We start from the raw sequence: 19,561 nt of genomic DNA on the forward strand, positions 1-19,561 counted from the left end.
AAGGGGTTCATCATCACCAAGCCCTTATCTTATGAAATGTTAAAGGGACTTATTTAAGAAAAAGAAGATCAGAACTATGAACAGTTAAAATAACAACAATCTCACAGCTATCAACAATCAAACCTAAAGAAAAAAAAAAAACCTAAGCAAACAACAAGAACAGGAATAGAATCACAGAAATGGAGATCACATGGAGGGTTATCATTGGGGGAATAGGAAGGGGAGAGAGGGGAAAAAGGTACAAAGAATAAGTAGCATAAATGGTAGGTACAAAATAGACAGGGGGAGGGCAAGAATAGTATGGGAAATGTAGAAGCTAAAGAACTTATATTTACGACCCATGGACATGAAGGAAAAGGGGAGAATGCAGGTGGGAGAGGGTGTGCAGGGTAGAAGGGAATAGAGAGGGAAAATAGGACAACTGTAATAGCATAATCAATTAAGTATATTAAAATATATGTATATTTTATTGATTATGCTATTACAGTTGTCCCATTTCCTCCCTTTATTCCCCTCAGCCTTGCATAGCCCCACCCCACCCAAATTCCCACACCTTAGTTCATGTCCATGGATCATACATATAAGTCTTTGGCTTCTACATTTTCCATTTAAATGTATTTAAATGACATTTAAGTGTATTAATTTTGACTATTGGGGCACTGAAGGCACACTTCAGGAAAAATGTATAATAATTGATATTAAATATTAATTGTTCATTTCCTTATTATTTAGTTTATTTTTTACTAAACTATTAATGTAGGGCAGTATTTGATGACAATGTTTTATTTATTTCAGTATAGCAAACTCTTGTATGATTATGACATTTTTGAATGGTTAAATCTTTTGCTATTTATGTATTTTAATTCAAATCCAGTATATTATATATATTCAGAACTCAAACTATTCATCTTCATCTAAGCCTTCAATTAAATTCCACAATGCAAACTTCTTGGCACTAGAATTGTTTCATGTTTATTCAACTGAGCCTGTGTCTTGAAAAAGTGTTGATGTTTGGGGGTTTTCTGGTGAGAATCCACATTGTGACATCACCATGACCATGACACTGATTGGCTGTTGGAAGGCAAAGAAGAGTTTATAGCCAGAAAGAGCAAGCAAATGAGTGAGTGAGAGAGCAAAGGAAATATTCAATCTCTGTCACTCACTCCTGTGAGCCTGCCTCCTCATTCCAGGACAGCAAACAGGTAAGATTTAATATGACAACTTCATTTTCTTAAAATCAAACACTCCACATTTTCCATTTCTGGACTTGGTTTTAAATTTTTTACTTAAATGTTGATTTTATTACACTGTACAGAACAGCTATGTAATTGAATACTTGTTTAGCATTAAACTAGTACCTGAGATTTTAGATTCTTTCCAAAAGGCTGAGCTTATTGACCTATATATATATAAAGCCTTAATATTATGAACATAAGCTAGAATATTATGCTTCCTACTTTTTATCTCACATCTCATAGATAACTGTTTATTTCTTCATTCAGGGGCACTTAAGATATCCTCAGTGAAATACAATTTTGCATTTTCAAATCTGCCTCAATGTATGCAGATATCTCCATAAATTATGCCTAATCTGTATTTTTATTATGTACAATGACTTTTTAATACATTATACATTTAGTTTGAAAGAGTTGCTATCCTATAGTTCTGAAATCAGTATGTAAAAATATATAGTACTGGAGAAATAAACAATATTGGTAGCTTACAATACTTTCCCCAATAAAAACTTTTTAATTAGAGCTACAAAACTGTCCTTCAAGAATATTTAAACTGTTTTCTGGATTATTATAGTCAATATAGAGGTCTTTGAATTTGCTGAATCACAAAGTAAATAAAATGAGATTTATGTAGGCAGTCAGTTGCTCTCTACCTGAATCACTTGGTTCTTTTTATATTATCCTTGCTATGTTTTCATCTAGTTGTTTTTATAGTTTTATATGATAAATTTATGTAATAAAAACTCTTTCTACAGCTCTACACATTTAAGTTCTTAGCTCTTTAAGGTGTTATAAATATTCCAACTCTTTTTCATGAAGCTGAAGAGCAACAATCTTCTTGTTTGTGAGTGGGCTTAATCATAGGGGGCATAATTCAAAGTATTATTCAGAGCACTCAAAGAACTGGGAAAACTTCTTAAGTAGATGAACCTTTTCAGGGGCAATGCCTCTTTATCTCAGTGTGCCCATAAAGAACTTTTACTAAAGTTAGAAGGACTGTGAGGAAGCGTGTAGGCATCAAAATTAAAAGACCCACTCTGCCACAAATAGAGTGTGATTTAGGACCCAAGACAGCTTCCCCAGGCCTCAAGCCTTACCTTATGTAACATTTGTTTTCATGTCAGATATTAAGTAGAGATGCAATAATTCTTGGTAAACGATGACAAAATGTGAAATTAACCTTCAGAGTAAAGAATATACATGGGTTTTATACATTTTAAAAAATACTTTTCCAAGTGTGTTTATGGAGAAATTGCCATTACGATTACATGTTGTTTCCAAAATGTAGCTGAAGTTGTCAGTCTATGAGAAAGCACTCACAGCCAAATGTGTATGCCAGTGCAAGTGGGTGAGTACTAGTAGGCTGTCAGTTGTTTATAAAACCTCTATTAAATTGGATTTTATCAAATACAATAAAATTAAGATAGGACTTCACTCTCTCTCTCCATTTACTTATGAGGAGTCTATGTGAACTGAGATCTTTGCATGGCTACAAACCCCTAGAAACAGTTCAGGAGCTATTCCCACTCTGAGAGTTGCATCTCCAATTCTGCCCTGACCCCAGAGAGCCCTGGATCCATCCCATGACATATTCCAGTGAAGGAAAGTTTCAGTGGAGTTGGGGAAAAACCTCATTTGAGGAAATCTGACCCATGGTATCTCAAGGTAAAACTCTGATGAACTCTTCCCACAGAATCATTCTTACACATGGCTGTTGGTGCAACATGCTATGAGAATAGTATTTCACATACTTCACACACATAAAAAAATACCTAAGATATTCATAGGAAAATGGTACCTAGTCTCCATTTTACAGATGACCTTTTAGTTCGAAAACTACATAGAGGCTGGAAATGCCTGTAGGATCATTGGCATAAAAGCAATCATTTAAATGTATTCAACTTTCACTAAGTTTTTAATTATAAGCAAAACAAACAGGTCCCATAGCCATAGTAACAATTCATTTCACTTAGCTGGTACTTCTACGTCAGTGACATGAGGAGGCCTCCCAGCCCCAGTGTGAAGTGCACCGAGCATTGAAGCCCTTTGCAGTGATGGAATGGTCCCCTGGTGACAGATCACAGCACGCAGGTTAAGACCAACTATGGAACTCAAGGGTATTAAACAAGGGAAAGTCAGTGCTCTTATCAGTTAAATAAAAGGACTGTTTTTTTTAAAAAGCAGAAATTTGGTCTTAATTACTTAAAACTATAATTGGAAATAAATAAAAACAAATGAAATACTTCATTGTCTAATATGAGCAAAAAAATTACACTTTTAGTTTTAATATTTATTAACTTTACTACTTCATTAATTCCAGAAGCAATCACCAAAATGAAGACTGCTTTAATTTTGCTCAGCATTTTGGGAATGGCCTGTGCTTTTTCAGTAAGTTCCTTATTAAAAACCTACATTTATTTTCATTTTTATTTTTTATGTCAAAGAGAGAATGTATAATAATTTAATATTCTTTTAAACAGATGAAAAATTTTCACCGAAGAGCCAAATTAGAGAATTCTGAAGAAAATGGGGTAATTAATGTTAGCATACTTCTTCAGCCTGACTACACTTATTCTGATGTATTTGCACATTACACATGAATATATCCCTTATTTTGTTTGTGCAGGTTTTTAAATACAGACCACGGTATTATCTTTATAAGCATGCCTACTTTTATCCTCCTCTAAAACGATTTCCCGTTCAGGTAAGCATAAACATTATTTTTCCTTTTTATCCAGTGTAATTGAAAGAAAATCAAATGTAACTATGAAACACTAAGTTAAACTCTCACTGAAATTCAGCCACAAAGATCACTTACTACAAAAAGTTTGTTTTTAATTTATTAAAAATTACCTTCCCTTTTAAAGCAGAGATAGATACACACAGAGAATAACATCATTTTGGGCCCAATCTCGAATGATGTAGTAAAAGCAAATGCCTTGGCACATTGAATCCAGGTACTTTTGCCTAAGTCACTGACAAAAGTGGACAATTTTACCAGTTGCTGACAATTAAGTCAATGGTGAGGCCACTAATCATCTTGTTATAGTTGATTCAATACTGTCATACAACTGTTTTATGTCCAATTATTTTAGAGTCCTTTAATTGGCAGGAAAAAAATTGACTTTATAAACAGTAAAGACCATTTAAAAAGAAATTCTTGATAATCAGTGGTGATGATTGAAGATTTTTTGAACCTTTGACCTGTGTAGGTCACCAGAGCAAAAAGTAATGTCTTACATTGAAGCATAATTATTACATCAGCCCAAAAAATGCAGAGGAAATAGAGAAATTCATGCATGAGAAAAGCAAAACATTCTTAAAATTTGAAAACAAAAAGGAAAATAACTAAACACTAAAAATAAGTTTCTATTTTTATTGGGTTAACTGTGAAGAGAGCCTTTGAAAACTGGAGGGTGTGGTGTTAATTTTAAATATACAACAAACCAGAATTGCACTATTTTTATTCCTATACAGTTTGGGTTCAGGGCACCAATTACACACCATCTGACCCAGGACTCCCGAGGCACTAAAAGAGTCAAGATGCTTGAAACCATGCCTCAGCTCAGTGGCTTGGCATAGCATCCTACCATATGTTGGGCTAACCCATGTCTAACTCATACAATGATAGGAAATGATAATTTTAAAGTATTTCTAGCACCATAATAATTATGGGGAATGTGTGTGGCCAAAGAAATGTGAGCACAAATGATACAAGAGCTGTGGGTTTTCAGAATTGTCTTTCATTTTTTGGTTCACCTCAGGCCCATAAACAAATATTGCTCATTTGAAAGTTTGCTTCATTTTCTTAAATAAAATGGAAATGATAATAAATTTACCTTTCTGACTAGCTCCTCAACTTTTCTAAAATGTCAGGTACTTAAAGACAGTCCCACCTAGAAATTTTTATAGATATATATGTGTGCAATCCAATTAAAATGTCCATAGTGAAATGATATTGGGAGATGTTTTATATTTCATTGATAGACTCAAAGTTCTTGGATATTTTAATAGATATTTAATATGAAAAATTTCCATATTATATGCAGATAGGTGTATCTCAACTAATTAAGAATTTGTAAGTCATACAGTTATTTTAAAAAAGAATCCAACAAGACATATCTCCCAATCTAACAGTCTCACCTAATGTTTATGATATGTTCTTCTACTTTTCAAAGTTTGATTTCCAGGATTTTTCCTCTTTCATGTCTACTTACATATTTTCATAGCTCTTTTATTCTTTTAAGCCTATGAAGCATTTAGTGCCCAGATTGTCACACAAAAATGAATTCAGTTGTATTGGCTTTGAAATTCATGTTTTATTTAAACAAGTCTGTGTTTGTATATAACTATTTCTAAAATACCAACTCATATGAAATATGTTATATTGATTGCAAAGCTATCAGCAGTCTACCATAGCTTATCTATGTGGTTATAGAAATAGAAGTATAAATAAGGTCACATCTTAAGCATTTTTAATTGAGGAAATTGCTTTTTATGATTCAAATGATATCTGATTAGTGTGTGAACACTTAGAGGGTAGGAACTTTATCTTACATTTCTTTTACTGAACTCTTCTCAGCTATCGCGGCTTCTTGGGGGAACTGTCCATATCTCCAGCTTCATCCCCTGCCATGACCCTCATTCTCAGTAAAATACCTGGAACATATATTTGGGGATTGAATAGATGGACTGATAGAAGTTAGAAGGAGTCATGGTAAAAAGAAAAAAACATGTATATAAAAGACTTGTGGGAAATCCATAGTATTTAGTGTCAAATTAGTAGTAAGTCATAAATGAAAGGAAAATAAAAAGCCAAGGCTTAGAGGCATTATATGCAGTTCTTTTCCCCTGTTCTTTAAAAACTTATATTTTATTGATACATGCACTTTTAAAACTGTTCTCACTGCAGATATTAATTGAAGAGTGATGTGGTTGGGGGAGAAGGAAAGCTAGGTGTGAGAAAGCTTAAAAAATGATGAAACACTCCCACTGAGGCAAAATATGCTGTATAAATATGTCATCCTCTATATATAATTTAACTAATAAATACAAATTGTTTTAATATAATATTATTCTTTATTTATTCTCTGGGCTAGGGAAAGCACAGCCATTAAGGTCATGGCAGTGGAAGAACAAGTCTAATTATTCTCTTTTCCGTCCAAGGTTATTCTTGGCTCAAGGGGACAAGCATTCCCTTTCCATAGGTGGATGGTGTGGCCACCTGAAGAATGACCCAGCAGGGATGGCCCTGAGTAGGACTGGATCATGATTATTTCCTAAAATCTCATCTCTAACCAAGAGGTTCTTCTGCAGCTGTACTTTCTAAAAGTTATGAGACTTAACTGAGTCATCAGAATCAAAGTTAAAATTTGCCAGGTAGAAAATGACAGAATCATAAGTTGGGTATCCATTTGCATACCTGTTTCTATTAAGAGTGATTGTAGAAAAAGAAGGAAAATCCCATTTGGATTGAAACTGGGAGAAAGACAAGTAATCTGTCTTGTCTTAAAGGCTCTGAAAACAAAAGTTTAGCTTTATATTTTCTTTTAAAAAATAACTCATTAGCTTATACTTGTAATTATATTTTTATAACAGGTGCCTTGGTTCAATTTATTCTCATTCAATATTGAGCTCTTTAGAGGGATGGTACTCTAAAATCTCCTATATTAGTAAATGAAATAATTATTCTCATATAATTTTTAATATATGGGGTCAGCAAAATAGGTGTACAGTTGTGAGCACATGAAAGTTTATTCTTGTATTATTATTTATTTATATTACAACTGTAAACATAAATTTGCCCATCCTTGTAAGTATATGTGTGTGTGTATAAATTTTAGACATTATTTTTAGGCCAAAAATTTTAAGAAAACCAAATAACAACTCATTTTATAATAAGCCTAGTCATCATTTTATTCATATTTTATTTTTTTTATTTTTTTTGTTTTTTAGGTATATTTTATTGATTATGCTATTACAGTTTTTCCAATTCCTTCCTTTATTCCCCCTAAGCCCTGCACTCCCCAACCCTCCAGTATTCCCCTCCTTAGTTCATGTCCATGGGTTGTAGATATAAGTTCTTTGAATTCTCTGTTTCCCATACTATTCTTGCCCTCCCCCTGTCTATTTTGTACCTACCATTTATGCTACTTATTCTTTGTACCTTTTTCCCCTCTCTCCCCTTCCTATTCCCCCATGATAACTCTCCATGTGATCTCCATTTCTGTGATTCTGTTCCTGTTCTTGTTGTTTGCTTAGTTTTTTTTTTCTTTTAGGTTTGATTGTTTGATAGCTATGAGGTTGTTGTCATTTTACTGTTCATAGTTTTGATCTTCTTTTTCTTAGATAAGTCCCTCTAACATTTCATAAAATAAGGGCTTGGTGATGATGAACTCCTTTAACTTGACCTTATGTGAGAAGCACTTTATCTGCCCTTCCATTCTAAATGACAGCTTTGCTGGATAGAGTAATCTTGGATGTAGGTCCTTGCCTTTCATGACTTCAAGTGCTTCTTTCCAGCCTCTTCTTGCCAACAAGGTTTCTTTTGAGAAATCAGCTGATAGCCTTATAGGAACTCCTTTGTAGGTAAATCTCTCCTTTCCTCTTGCTGCTTTTAAAATTCTCTCCTTGTCTTTAATCTTGGGTAACTTAATGATGATGTGCTTTGGTGTGTTCCTCTTTGGGTCCAACTTTGAGACTCTCTGAGCTTCCTGGACTTCCTGGAAATCTATTTCCTTTGCCAGATTGGGGAAGTTTCCCTTCGTTATTTGTTCAAATAAGTTTTCGATTTCTTACTCTTGTTCTCCTTCTGGCACCCCTACAATTTGGATATTGTAAAGTTTCAGGTTGGCTCAGAGATTCCTAAGCCTCTCTTCATTTTTTTTTAATTCTTGTTTCTTCACTTTGTTCCAGTTGGATGTTTATTTATTCCTTTTGTTCCAAACTGTTGATCTGAGTCCTGGTTTCCTTCTTGTCACTGTTGGCTCCCTGAATATTTTGCTTTATTTCATTTGGGGTAGTCTTCATTTGTTCTTTCATTTTTCAACCAAGTTCAATCTGTTCTGTGAGCATCTTGATTACCAATGTTTTGAATTCCACATCAGATAGGTTGGCTATCTCCTCATCACTTAGCTCTTTCCCTGGAGTTTTTCTCTGTTGTTTCATGTGGTCCATATTTCTTTCTCTCAGTGCACCAGTCTGGTTGGTTTGGTTGACTGTTTCTTTAATTCCCTGGTTGTCAGACTTCCATGCAGTTTGATTTTCTAGCACTTCTGGTTCTTTATTGTTTTTAGATTGGTTGCTATCCTACTTTTGGTTGTGCAAGGAAGTGAAGGGTTTCTACCTGTGCCTCCATCTTGGCCAGAACTCCCAAGACTTTCAACAACTTCTATTTACCAGGCAAGGCAGCTGCTCTCAGTGGCAAAATGTGGACCTATTCATATTTTATAAAGAAAATAAAAACAGTGTGATCTGTGTCTACCCATGATTTGCCTTGAACTGGTTGAAGTCACAACCATTTGGGCTTCAGATACCTTATCTGTAAAATAAAGAAATTTAATTAAATAATCCCCTTCGTCTTTCAGGGTTAGGCAATTTTGTGATCCATTGCTCTAACTTTTACATATTAAGTATTTCAAGATAGTATATATGCTTTGGAGCTAAAAATGGAGAATTCATACATATTTGATCATTGTAAAATGCTTTTTTCTCTCTAACCTCATTTTATTTATGACCAGTCTCAATCTTTTTCATATTAACATGATAACTACTCTAAGTAAATAAATGCAAATCTATACATAGACTCATATGTGCATGAATTCATGTTTATATGTTTTTAGAGCAGTGACTCATCTGAAGAAAATGAAGACGGTGATAGCTCAGAAGAGGAGGAGGAAGAGGTAAGAAATTTCTGCAGGATTTTTCATAATGAACCAGGCAGAAAAAACACAAATAAGAAAATAGTTTACTGTATTGGGAATCAGCAAACAGTCATTTCTAGCTTACCAACTGCCCACAGTCTTCTATTTTGGAAGAGTAAAATATTATTTAAATTAGAATAAACTAAAATGCATTGTTTAAAACACTGTTGTGGGGGGAGGGCAATGGAGACAACTGTACTTGAACAACCATTAAAAAATGTGGGGAAAAAACACAACACTATTGCAATTTGAGGTTAAAGTTACCTATAAGTGGTACACAAAACCAAGTGTCTTCATTTTAAGAGGAGGAAGTATGAACTTTATAAAAAGGGAAGGAAGTATTATTTATATTTTAGTGGATAGAACATCATGGTAAAAGAAAAGCACATAATAGTTCTAAACTCAGTGAAATGTTTATTATAAGGATTGAACTTAAAAATATCTAATTTACTAAATGAGTGGTATACGAAAGCTAATCTTATATCCTCCAGTCTACAGTGTTACTGTGACTCATCTGCCTGTCTTGACCCATCAATGTAGGGCTCTTCTTTTTCATAGGAATTTCATATGTTGTTGTTTTGTCCAATGACAAAAGTCATGTTCTTACAGAAATGCAAATACTCAAGATGTAAAATATCTTCTAATATGGTACTACAAATCAGTATTGTTCATGGCTAAAATTCATCTATGTATCTTGGAAATTGTGCCATGTTTATAACTGACACTTACCCAAAGAAACATACTAATTAGGTACATTTTCCTGGATTGTCAATTATAGCAATCCACTGGTTTTGGAACTTTCTAAATTTAGGTATTCATAGGTGCTATTTATAAATGGACAATGTCAGTCACAAATGAATCATAGATAAATATGACTGTTACCTTGAAAACAAAACAGAGTGGGAACTTTAAAAGTGACAATTTGTTAAATTTTTTTAACTATAAAGTTAATATTTTCAATACAATAATTTACCCTAATAGCTTAAACAGGAAGGCCCTTACAAGCATGTCATATGATCTCACCTTTAACTGGAACATAATCAACAAAAGAAAAAAGCAAACAAAATATAACCAGAGTCACTGAAATTAAGAACAATCTAATAATAGCCAGAGAGGTGGGGAAAGGGGGCAGTGGGGAGAAGGGTTTTCAGGAACTACTATAAAGGACACATGGACAAAACCAAGGGGGAAGGTGGAAGCAAGGAAGGGAGGAAGGTTTGGCTGGGGCGTTGGGAGGAAAATGCAGACCACTGTAATTGAACAACAATAAACTAAAACTAAAAATAAAAAAGAATGTCAAGCCAGTACCAAGAAAACAGCACCCACTAAATCCCACAAAATTTTGCCTATCTTACACAAGAACTAAGCTAAGGAAATCCATTTAACTACAGCTGTTTGATGTACAGTGACTGAAAAGTTGCCTTGCCAGCTAGATTTCCCGAATAGATTGTATACCTTTTGGCAATGGTTCTTCACTTGATGCGATGGTGATTGGGGATGAAGGAAGAAGAGGACTCCTTTAGGACTCTGATGAAATTGGACACACTCAAAATTTTCCCAACAATCTCTGAACATTTATGGTCCTTTCAGAACTTATCTTCGAACTCCCCATGATCCAGGAAACTTAGAGCTATAGGTTTCTTCCTCTTCAGGGAGGAACAGTGCTTTACTCTTTGTAGCAGAGTTTCATATTTATATATATTGCTGAGTAAATATTTGGTTGGTTGGTTTTAAACCATCAGAGGAATAAATGCTCCAAAGATCATTCCTTAAAACTGATCATGGAAAAGTAGATGAGTAAACCTGGGAGTCTTCCAGTTTAAAGAATTGTACAAAAACTATTCTTCCCTAAAAGTTTGTTGGCAGTTCAGGTTAAATACAGAGTCCCCAGGAATTATATTCACATGAGAAGGTGCTTAGGCATATTTTCTATTTGGTACACATATATTTTTCCACTTCTAAACTATTCAACCTCAATAAATACAAAACCTTTATTGAAATATAGTACACATAACAAATTATCCTAAGTATACAGATCATTGAAATTTCAGAAATTGAACACACAAGTGTAACCAGCACTCATAACAAATAGCCCCACATGCTTTGGGCTCCATTCCATTAACAAAGCCCCATCAAGGACAACAGCTATTTTGATTCCTAACAGATTGTTTTTACCTCCTTTTGTGTATTACATGTATATTTAGAATCACACAGCACATACTCCTTTGTGTGTGGCCTGTTCTACCCTCAATTTCAGAGATTGACCCATATTGTTCTGTAGTAGTAAATTATTTATTCTCATTGTTAGTATTTTATTATGTGAATATACCACAATGTATTATTTTTCTGTTTATGGGCATTTGGGTATTTTACAAGTGTGGGTTATAACAAAGAGTACTGCTGGGAACATTCTAGTATTCCTTCTGGTAAACATATGTGTTCATTTCTAGCAGCTAATTTACCTAGAAGTAAAATTTCTAAGTCAAAAGGCTATGCATTGGTTCAACCTAAGTAGATGCAGCTAAACAGCTTTCCAAAACAGATGTACCAATGTAAACTCCCACTGTGGGTATGAGGGTTCTAGTTATTCTACATTTTCAACAACGTTTTTTCTCTTAGTCATTTTAGGAATTTGAGTGGGTTAACATTACTTTTTAAAGCACAAACTATTGCTAATTGTTCTAACCAATAAGCTATTTGAAGCCTAATGGCCATCAACAACAGACTGACCTATTTTTCTTTTTAACTTATTGCAGCAGGATATGCTCAAGTAAAGTATCTAGAAACAGAAAGGGTATTGTAGGAGAAAATGCAGACCTCTATAAATAGGGAGCTTGGGCCTATATTCACGACCCTGCCACTAATGAATTGCTGCATGTTTGACTTCATACAAGTAATTTATTCCATTGGACCTTGGACTTTTCACCTGTGAAATGAGGGTACAGGGCCCAAGTTGTATATTCTCCTACTCTAAGGATCTTTCCTTCTCCACCCCTGAATTGTTTAGTCAGTTGAACTAAAGTATAAACATTAAAAACATAAATGAACAGTGCAGTGTTTGTGGAATATTTGACACAGTTAGCTTGGAGAATGTTTTGGGGTTGACTGTAGTATTCCTAAGAGTTCATTCAAACAGTGGAATTTACAAATTTGCTGAAACAAACATATTTTTTTAGTCATTTGTTTTAATAATAAGGCAGGCTAAATCTAAGTTTTGTTTGTTTTTCAAGTCTTAAAATATAGGATTCCTAAAGTAAACCTAACATCACAATATTTTAAAAAATATATTAAAATGAATTCAATTTTATAGGACTTATTTAAAGTAAATAAATTCTATATACATGAATCCCTGATTTTTATTAGCTATAAATTACTTTGTGAGGTTAACTCAATTAACAAACAATTACCTAACAACATTGAGTAAAGGAAAAAGACTAAAATGTTAAAAGATTACAATAAGTATTATTTGAGGAATGGCAATTATTAAAAATCATATTTATACAATAGCATAATACCCTGTTAAGAATTTCTTAGAGTGTTTAGTATCTTCAATGCACATAAAAATTGATTGTGTGTCAAATTCCTGACATTTTTTGAATACTGTCTGTGGCACACAATCGGCTTACATATTGGCAGGTGGATTTTAAATTAGATATATCTTTTTTCTTTTAATAAACATGAAAGCAAATAAGATATAATTACTTCCTTTGGTAGTAAATAAGACATGTTATCAATTTGGTTGAAAATAATTGATTTATTTTTTTAAATTCCCTTTGAAAAATATATCCTAGGTGTAGTGTGGACAATTTATATAAATTCTAATCATCATCAAGAATTTTATGATGCATTTCAAAGTGCTCAGGTTTTTGAGTTAGAAAGATATAGATAACTTCACCACTTATTATGAGACCTTAAGCAAGTTCTATAGCTTTTCTGAGCTTAATTTCTTTTTTTTTAATATTTTATGTATTTACTTTTAGACAGAGGATAAGGGAGGGAGAAAGAAAAGAAGAGAAACATCAGTGCCTCTTGCATGCCCCCTACTGGGGACCTGGCCAGCAACCCAGGCATGTATCCTGACTGGGAATCAAATCAGGAGCCCTTTGGTTCATAGGCCCACACTTAATCCACTGAGCTACACCAGCCAGAACTATATTTTTTAAGTAAGAGCAATAATTCTACCTTACAAGGCTGCTATAAAGAATAAAAAAATAGGTAGAAAGTTCTCAACTTATTTGTCAGCAAATATAAGAATTAATTTGCTACCACATTGTAGTAGCTATTAATAAAGTATTTTAATTATTTAAATTAAACTATTATAATCAACTTCAGTTTAATGAAACAAATTAAATTACTTTAATTAATTAAAAAGACTTTAATTGATAGACTTTAAGAGCCTAAGCTCTGTATGATCTGATACCATATGCTAAGATATGCTGAAATTATTGCACAAATACTTTTGAATTGATTAAATAGAAAGTAAAAATATATAAAACACACTATAGTGAGGTAAATAGGATGTGGTAGCTTTGAGCTGAGTTAGAAGTTAGAAGTGCAGATGGCATAAGAGGAAGCAGAATTATCGACATTGGACGATGTGCTGGCTGAGGGATACAAAGTTCTTTTCCAACAGTGCTTCATGACTCTAACAAATCTTCTGGCTAAAATAACTTTGATTGCTCTGGAAACTTCTACAAGGAAACTTCAAATGAAGAAGAAAACAATGAAGAGTCTAATGAAAATGAAGATGAAGAATCCGAGGCCGAGAACTCCACCCTTTCTGCTACGACACCTGGCTATGGAGAGGAGACCACACCTGGAACGGGAAATGCAGGTCTAGCTGCAATCCAACTTCCCAAGAAGGTAATAATTCCTCCAAAATGTTTAATCTGATTTTATTCTTCTACTGAAGTCTAAAGTTATCCTTACTCTATATACACAGTATTCTGTATTGTCTTTCTAACCCACTGAAAAGGCAAGAACAGGCATAGTTTTCCAATTTACAAATAAGGAAGATCTTTTTCCAGGCAAGCTCTCTTCCCACATTATTACAGGGATTTTTACATTATAACAGAAGTTTAAGGACAAACATCTTAGCAATGGATAATAGGTCTCAAGAGGTGCCATTACATTTCAGGGAAGAAGATTCCAAGACAGGGAACATGAGCAGCAAATCTATAGAAAGCATTTTTCACAGAGGCTTATTTATCAGGTACATTTTTTTGCCATCAAAACCTAATGACAAAAGTGCTAATTCTGAATTTTAAAGGGCTCTACCAATTCTTTTGTAAATTAAATTGGCTTTGATTCAGAATTACATCCAGAACAACATGTCAGTACTGTCTGTGTTGGATGAAGTGATGGCCTTAAATTCCACCATTTTCATGCCTACATTTGGATTCTTTCAAATCTTTCCTTACAGGCTAGCGATGTAGGAAAGAAGGCTACAAAAAAGGATGAAAGTGATGAAGAAGAAGAAGAGGAAGAGGAAGAAAATGAAAATGAAGAAAATGAAGTAGAAGTGGATGAAAACGGGCAAGGCATAAATGGAACCAGCACCAACAGCACAGAGACTGAAAATGGCAATGGCAGCAGTGGTGGAGACAATGGAGAAGAAGAAGGGGAAGAAGAAAGTGTCCCTGATGCCAATGCAGAAGGAACCACAGCGGCTGGAGAGCAGGACAATGGCGGATTTGAACCTACTACTCCACCACAGGAGGTCTATGGAACCACCCCCCCACCACTGGGGGGAACCACCACCACAGAGTATGGCGGGGAGTATGAACAAACAGGCACCAATGAATATGATAATGGATATGAAGTCTATGAAAATGAGAACGGGGAACCTCGAGGGGACAATTACCGAGCCTATGAGGATGAGTACAGTTACTATAAAGGGCATAGCTATGATAGCTATGATGGTCAAAATTCCTACTACCACCAGTGAAGGCCCAACCTGGGATGAATTCATTCACTCTGGTGTTTCATGGGGCTACAGTTTTCAAAGTTCAACTCAGGAAGGTGCAATATAACACATGTGCATGTTATAATGTGGAATGGTGCTACTGTTCCAAAGTGATTTTCTGTAATTGCTTCTGCAAGTAAGGGGCTGCATGTTGCTTTTCCCTGGTATATTATTGAAAGGTTATTGTAAACCAGGGCCATTTATCAAGTGATAAACCAATCCATAAGATAGAGTTTGATCAAATATTTTGAAGTTATAGTTCTATGAATATTTTTAACATGTTTGCTCTATTACTGCTAAAACATTTTTTGTGCAAGAATGCTTCTAAGAAAAAATTCATTGACATTAATGACACCATATAGCATAAATGTGTAGTTCTTTAATCATGCTACCCATCCAATACTGTATAGTTTGATTATTATCCTCATGTATTTTTATGTGACCTGTATGTATATTCTATCTATGGGTTTCATCACAAATAAAAATGCAATCCTTCAAATATGTATATGAAGAAAAATGAGAGATTTAGGATGGAAAAAATGTGAGACAAGTAAGGGGACAATTCAGCTAAACCTTATTTCTGCCATGACTGGTATATTTCAGTGGGTAGCATGTTGTCCCACAAATTGAAAGGCCATAGGTTCGATTCCCGGTCAAGGTACATGCTTGGGTTGTGCACCAGGTCTCCAGCAAGGGGTGTGCGAGAGGCAATTGATCAATGTGTCTCTCCCTCTTTCTCTTGCTCCCTACCTCTTTTTCTAAAATAAATAAATAAAATCTTTCTTTAAAAAAAGCTTATTTCCACTATGATTTAAAATTTAGATTTATCTTGTAGATGAGTCAATATATCTAAGCTTCTGACATGCTTTTGGGCAGTGTTGCCATATACATCAGGGGGAATGAATGGGCTTTATTAGAGTTGCTAGCTTTAACAAATAATAATATAGGATGCCTTTTTAAATTTGAATTACAGATAATAAATGATGTTTAATATAAGTATGTCCATCCATGCAAGAGTTGGTCTTTGTGAAATATTTGGACCATACTTATACTAAATGATTGCTTGTCTGAAATTCAAATTTAATTGAATGTTCTGTGTTATATCTGGCAACCCTATTCCTACTTAATTTGGTTTTAGTTGGAGTAGGGAGTGGGATAAGGTAGAAAACTCTTAACGCACAAACATACACACACACACAAAGAGGTCTGATATGCAAACCCTTAACTACAATTTGTGCTTTAATCTAACCCTAAAAACAAATTTCAAATAAGATTTGTGAAGGAAAGTAGACAGTGGGAAGAAGCAAGAAGACAATATTTTTTCATCTTTTTATTTATTCATGTATAAGATGCATCTACTATGTATAAGATGCATCTACTATGGAGCAGGAAAATGTTGAGATACTAAACATATGAAAACAAAGAATCCTGTCCTCAAAGTGATTTCAGTTTGATATAAAACAGTTGTAAAGTATTACATGCATCAATTCATTATCTCCTCACTTTCTATTTTGACAAATACGAAGCCTTTAGAAAAGTCGAAGGCTAGTACATGAGCACTCGTATTATACCATTCACCTACAGCTGCCAAGGGGTATCATTTTCCCATACTTATATTTATTTCTGTCTATTTCTGTTTGTCTGTCTTCATATACGTATATATGCTTCTTTGCCAAATGATTCGAATGATTGCAGACATGACATTATGACTCTGTACTCCTACATACTTCAGAATTTAGTGTAAAAACAAGGAATTCCTCTACATAGCTACACGCTGTTCTCTTAAGAAATTTAACATAGATTTGATGTTTTCTAGTATACAGTCCATATTCAAATTTTCTCAATTATTACAAAAATTTCCTATATTACTAATTCATTTAATTCTTGCAAAATTCTATCAGGTATGAAGAGGCTAACTGTGAAGTTTATTTATTAATACCCCCAAATTATTCATTTTTATATAGCAATATTGGTTCATCTTTTCCTTCATGGTTTCTTCCTTTGCTTTTGATTGAGGTAATGTGGGTAGCCATTATTCCTACCTCAGGGATGCAAGCTAGCTCACTTCCATCCTTGAGTGCAGGATGATAACTGTTATTCACATTGTTCCAAGCATCTAGGAGTCTCCTTTAGATAAAGGAGTTTGTTCGGAGAACTGTGGCAAGGCATCTCTTGGAGTAAACAATGTCAGCCAAAAGAGGAAAGACTCACAGCCTTGCCCAGGCAAGAGCATGAGTAGGAAGTCAGATGGTGAGGCCTGAAGACAATCAACTTCCCAGAGCCCAGATGCAAGCAACATGGAGTTCTTAGAGGAAGACAAAGGGGTGGGCTGGTGAGGGCTGTGATCTAACACAGCTATGCTTCCAACACTGCCTCTTACAGTAGTTTTCTCAGTCATACATACAAAATCTTCTGCATGGAAACCTCCCTCTTGAAATATTTTTCCTACATAGGATCACATGTTAGAGTTCTCTCTTCCTTCTGCCATCCTAGCTAGCTGGCCTTGCTGGCCTTTTATTCCAAATTCCCGTTGACTTTCTCTGCCAAAGATCTATTTTCTGTATTCCTCCATCGATGGCCTATCTGGAAGCATTATGATGAGAATTCAAATCATTAGAAAATAAAGAAGAACATTTTTATTCTTCTAAGATAATGTCTCCCCTGAGAAAGAATCAAGACTCTTTTCAATGGAGAAAAGATTAAAAATCAAATAAGCTATGCTCCTATTTAAGGGAAATGAAGTTAGGTATTTATATTCTCTTACCCACAGAAAATTATTTTGCCATTGTTTACATGTAGAAAGCAGTTTGTAGCTGTGGAAGATCATCTAAAAGCCCATTAATATCTGTTCTTTCTTCTCTCTCTGAGTAGTAGAGTGTTGGTTTATTAGCTGGGTCTGTGGCTATAGAATAAATTTGTATTTCTTCCACTTCACTTGGAGCTAGATGTAGTCATTTGGTTTAAGTTCTGGCTATGAGTAGATTTGATGTGTGCAATTTCTCAGTTGTCACCTTAAAAAGAAGTATTATTCTCTTCTATTTCAAATTTCTCCCTTCTACTAGCTGGAATTCTACCATGGTGGTATGACATCTATGGCAGTGTGCATGAAACAACAATTTATGAATGGCAAGGTGACAAGAAAGAAAAAGTCTGACTCCAAGGAGCACCACACCAGCCTTGGACACCCAAGCTCTAGGAATAAACTTCTACTCTCTTTAAGCCACTATGATTGTAGGTCTCTGGTACTTACATGCAAATAAATCATAACTCAATAGCTCTCAATGTATATTCATCAGATAAGAAGCATCAGCATCTGAGAACTTGCTAGAAGTGCAAATTCTGGAGCACCATCCATGGCCTACTGACTCAGAAGCACTAGGGGTTGGAGAGGTGATCCCAATGCACCTTAGAGTTTGAGAACCACTATTTCCATTAATATTATAACTAATGCTTATTATACACCTACTGTGTGCCAGTTCTATTCTAAGAATTTTACATATGTTACTACATTTAATTCTAACAATTACTGGAAGTTGTCCTCATTTTACAGGTAATGAAACTGAATTACAGAGACATTTAGCAACTGAGATGACATGACGAGTACATGGAGGATAGGAGGCTGCTCTAGGCTGCACACCCTATATACCTCGCAGAGCTTCTCTCTTTATATGGAAAGATCACCCTGTTAAGTGAATTTAATGGGGAATCAGAAGAGGAAATTTTGGATAATAGCAGCCCTAATGATGGTTTACTCTTTTGCCCTTTAGAGTTAATAAGAAGATGTGATTTTATACGTTTTGTGTCATGCTCAGATGATCAAAGAAAAATCTCTTTGAGAACATAGACTGCTAATAAGAGAAATATCCATGTTGTTGTCAAACTGTCCCTTGTCAAGCCATCAAGTAAGTATTCCCTAAGTGGCAGTGGAGTGGACAACAGAGCCATGAGGATCTCAGCTGTGCTGTCAGGGTCACACACCACAATTCCATTGGTTCAGCCACTAGGGAGATAATGGGCTCAAATGGTGTCGAACAATTTATTACTTACACAGAGAGCAGAACCAGGATCAGCATAGTGTCAGCAATCTGCATTATTGATCCCACAGATGTCACTGAGTGGGAGGGCCACACAACAGACAGCACAGGTAGTAGTCATTCTGCCATTGAAGAGCCAGCTCTCAACTCCAGACAAGTGGATAGGCTTACACAGAAGTCTGAGTTAAACCCTAAGATGGCCAAGGCTGAAAGTTCCCTGCTCAAAGGAAACTAGGGAGATAAATGAGAAATGGTCTTGGACTATCTCCCATAACATAGAGGGGTGAATGAGAAACCCCTATGGCATCTCTTCACCAACTACTTATCCCTCCTTGCTGCATGTGGAATCACAGGACACTTTGCCAAGACTCAGGTGGGACTGCAGTCAATCCTTGCCCATGAGTC

At 34.9% G+C, this 19,561-nt stretch overlaps 1 protein-coding gene across 1 annotated transcript; it reads left to right on the top strand.

Annotated features, from left to right (window-relative positions):
- The first annotated feature begins 1,124 nt into the window (after window positions 1-1,124).
- On the top strand, window positions 1,125-15,862 carry LOC123806889 (integrin binding sialoprotein). The gene is made up of 7 exons (XM_045820337.1): window positions 1,125-1,202; window positions 3,556-3,623; window positions 3,716-3,766; window positions 3,862-3,939; window positions 9,077-9,136; window positions 13,856-14,020; window positions 14,580-15,862. Exons 2-7 carry the CDS (start codon window positions 3,570-3,572, stop codon window positions 15,102-15,104), a joined length of 933 nt encoding a protein of 310 aa, XP_045676293.1. The 5' UTR covers window positions 1,125-1,202; window positions 3,556-3,569; the 3' UTR covers window positions 15,105-15,862.
- Window positions 15,863-19,561: the final 3,699 nt, after the last annotated feature.

This window comes from Phyllostomus hastatus, unplaced genomic scaffold (assembly GCF_019186645.2).
Source record: "Phyllostomus hastatus isolate PE091 unplaced genomic scaffold, TTU_PhHast_1.1 phas_scaffold_39, whole genome shotgun sequence".
Classification (NCBI taxonomy): Eukaryota; Metazoa; Chordata; class Mammalia; order Chiroptera; family Phyllostomidae; genus Phyllostomus; species Phyllostomus hastatus.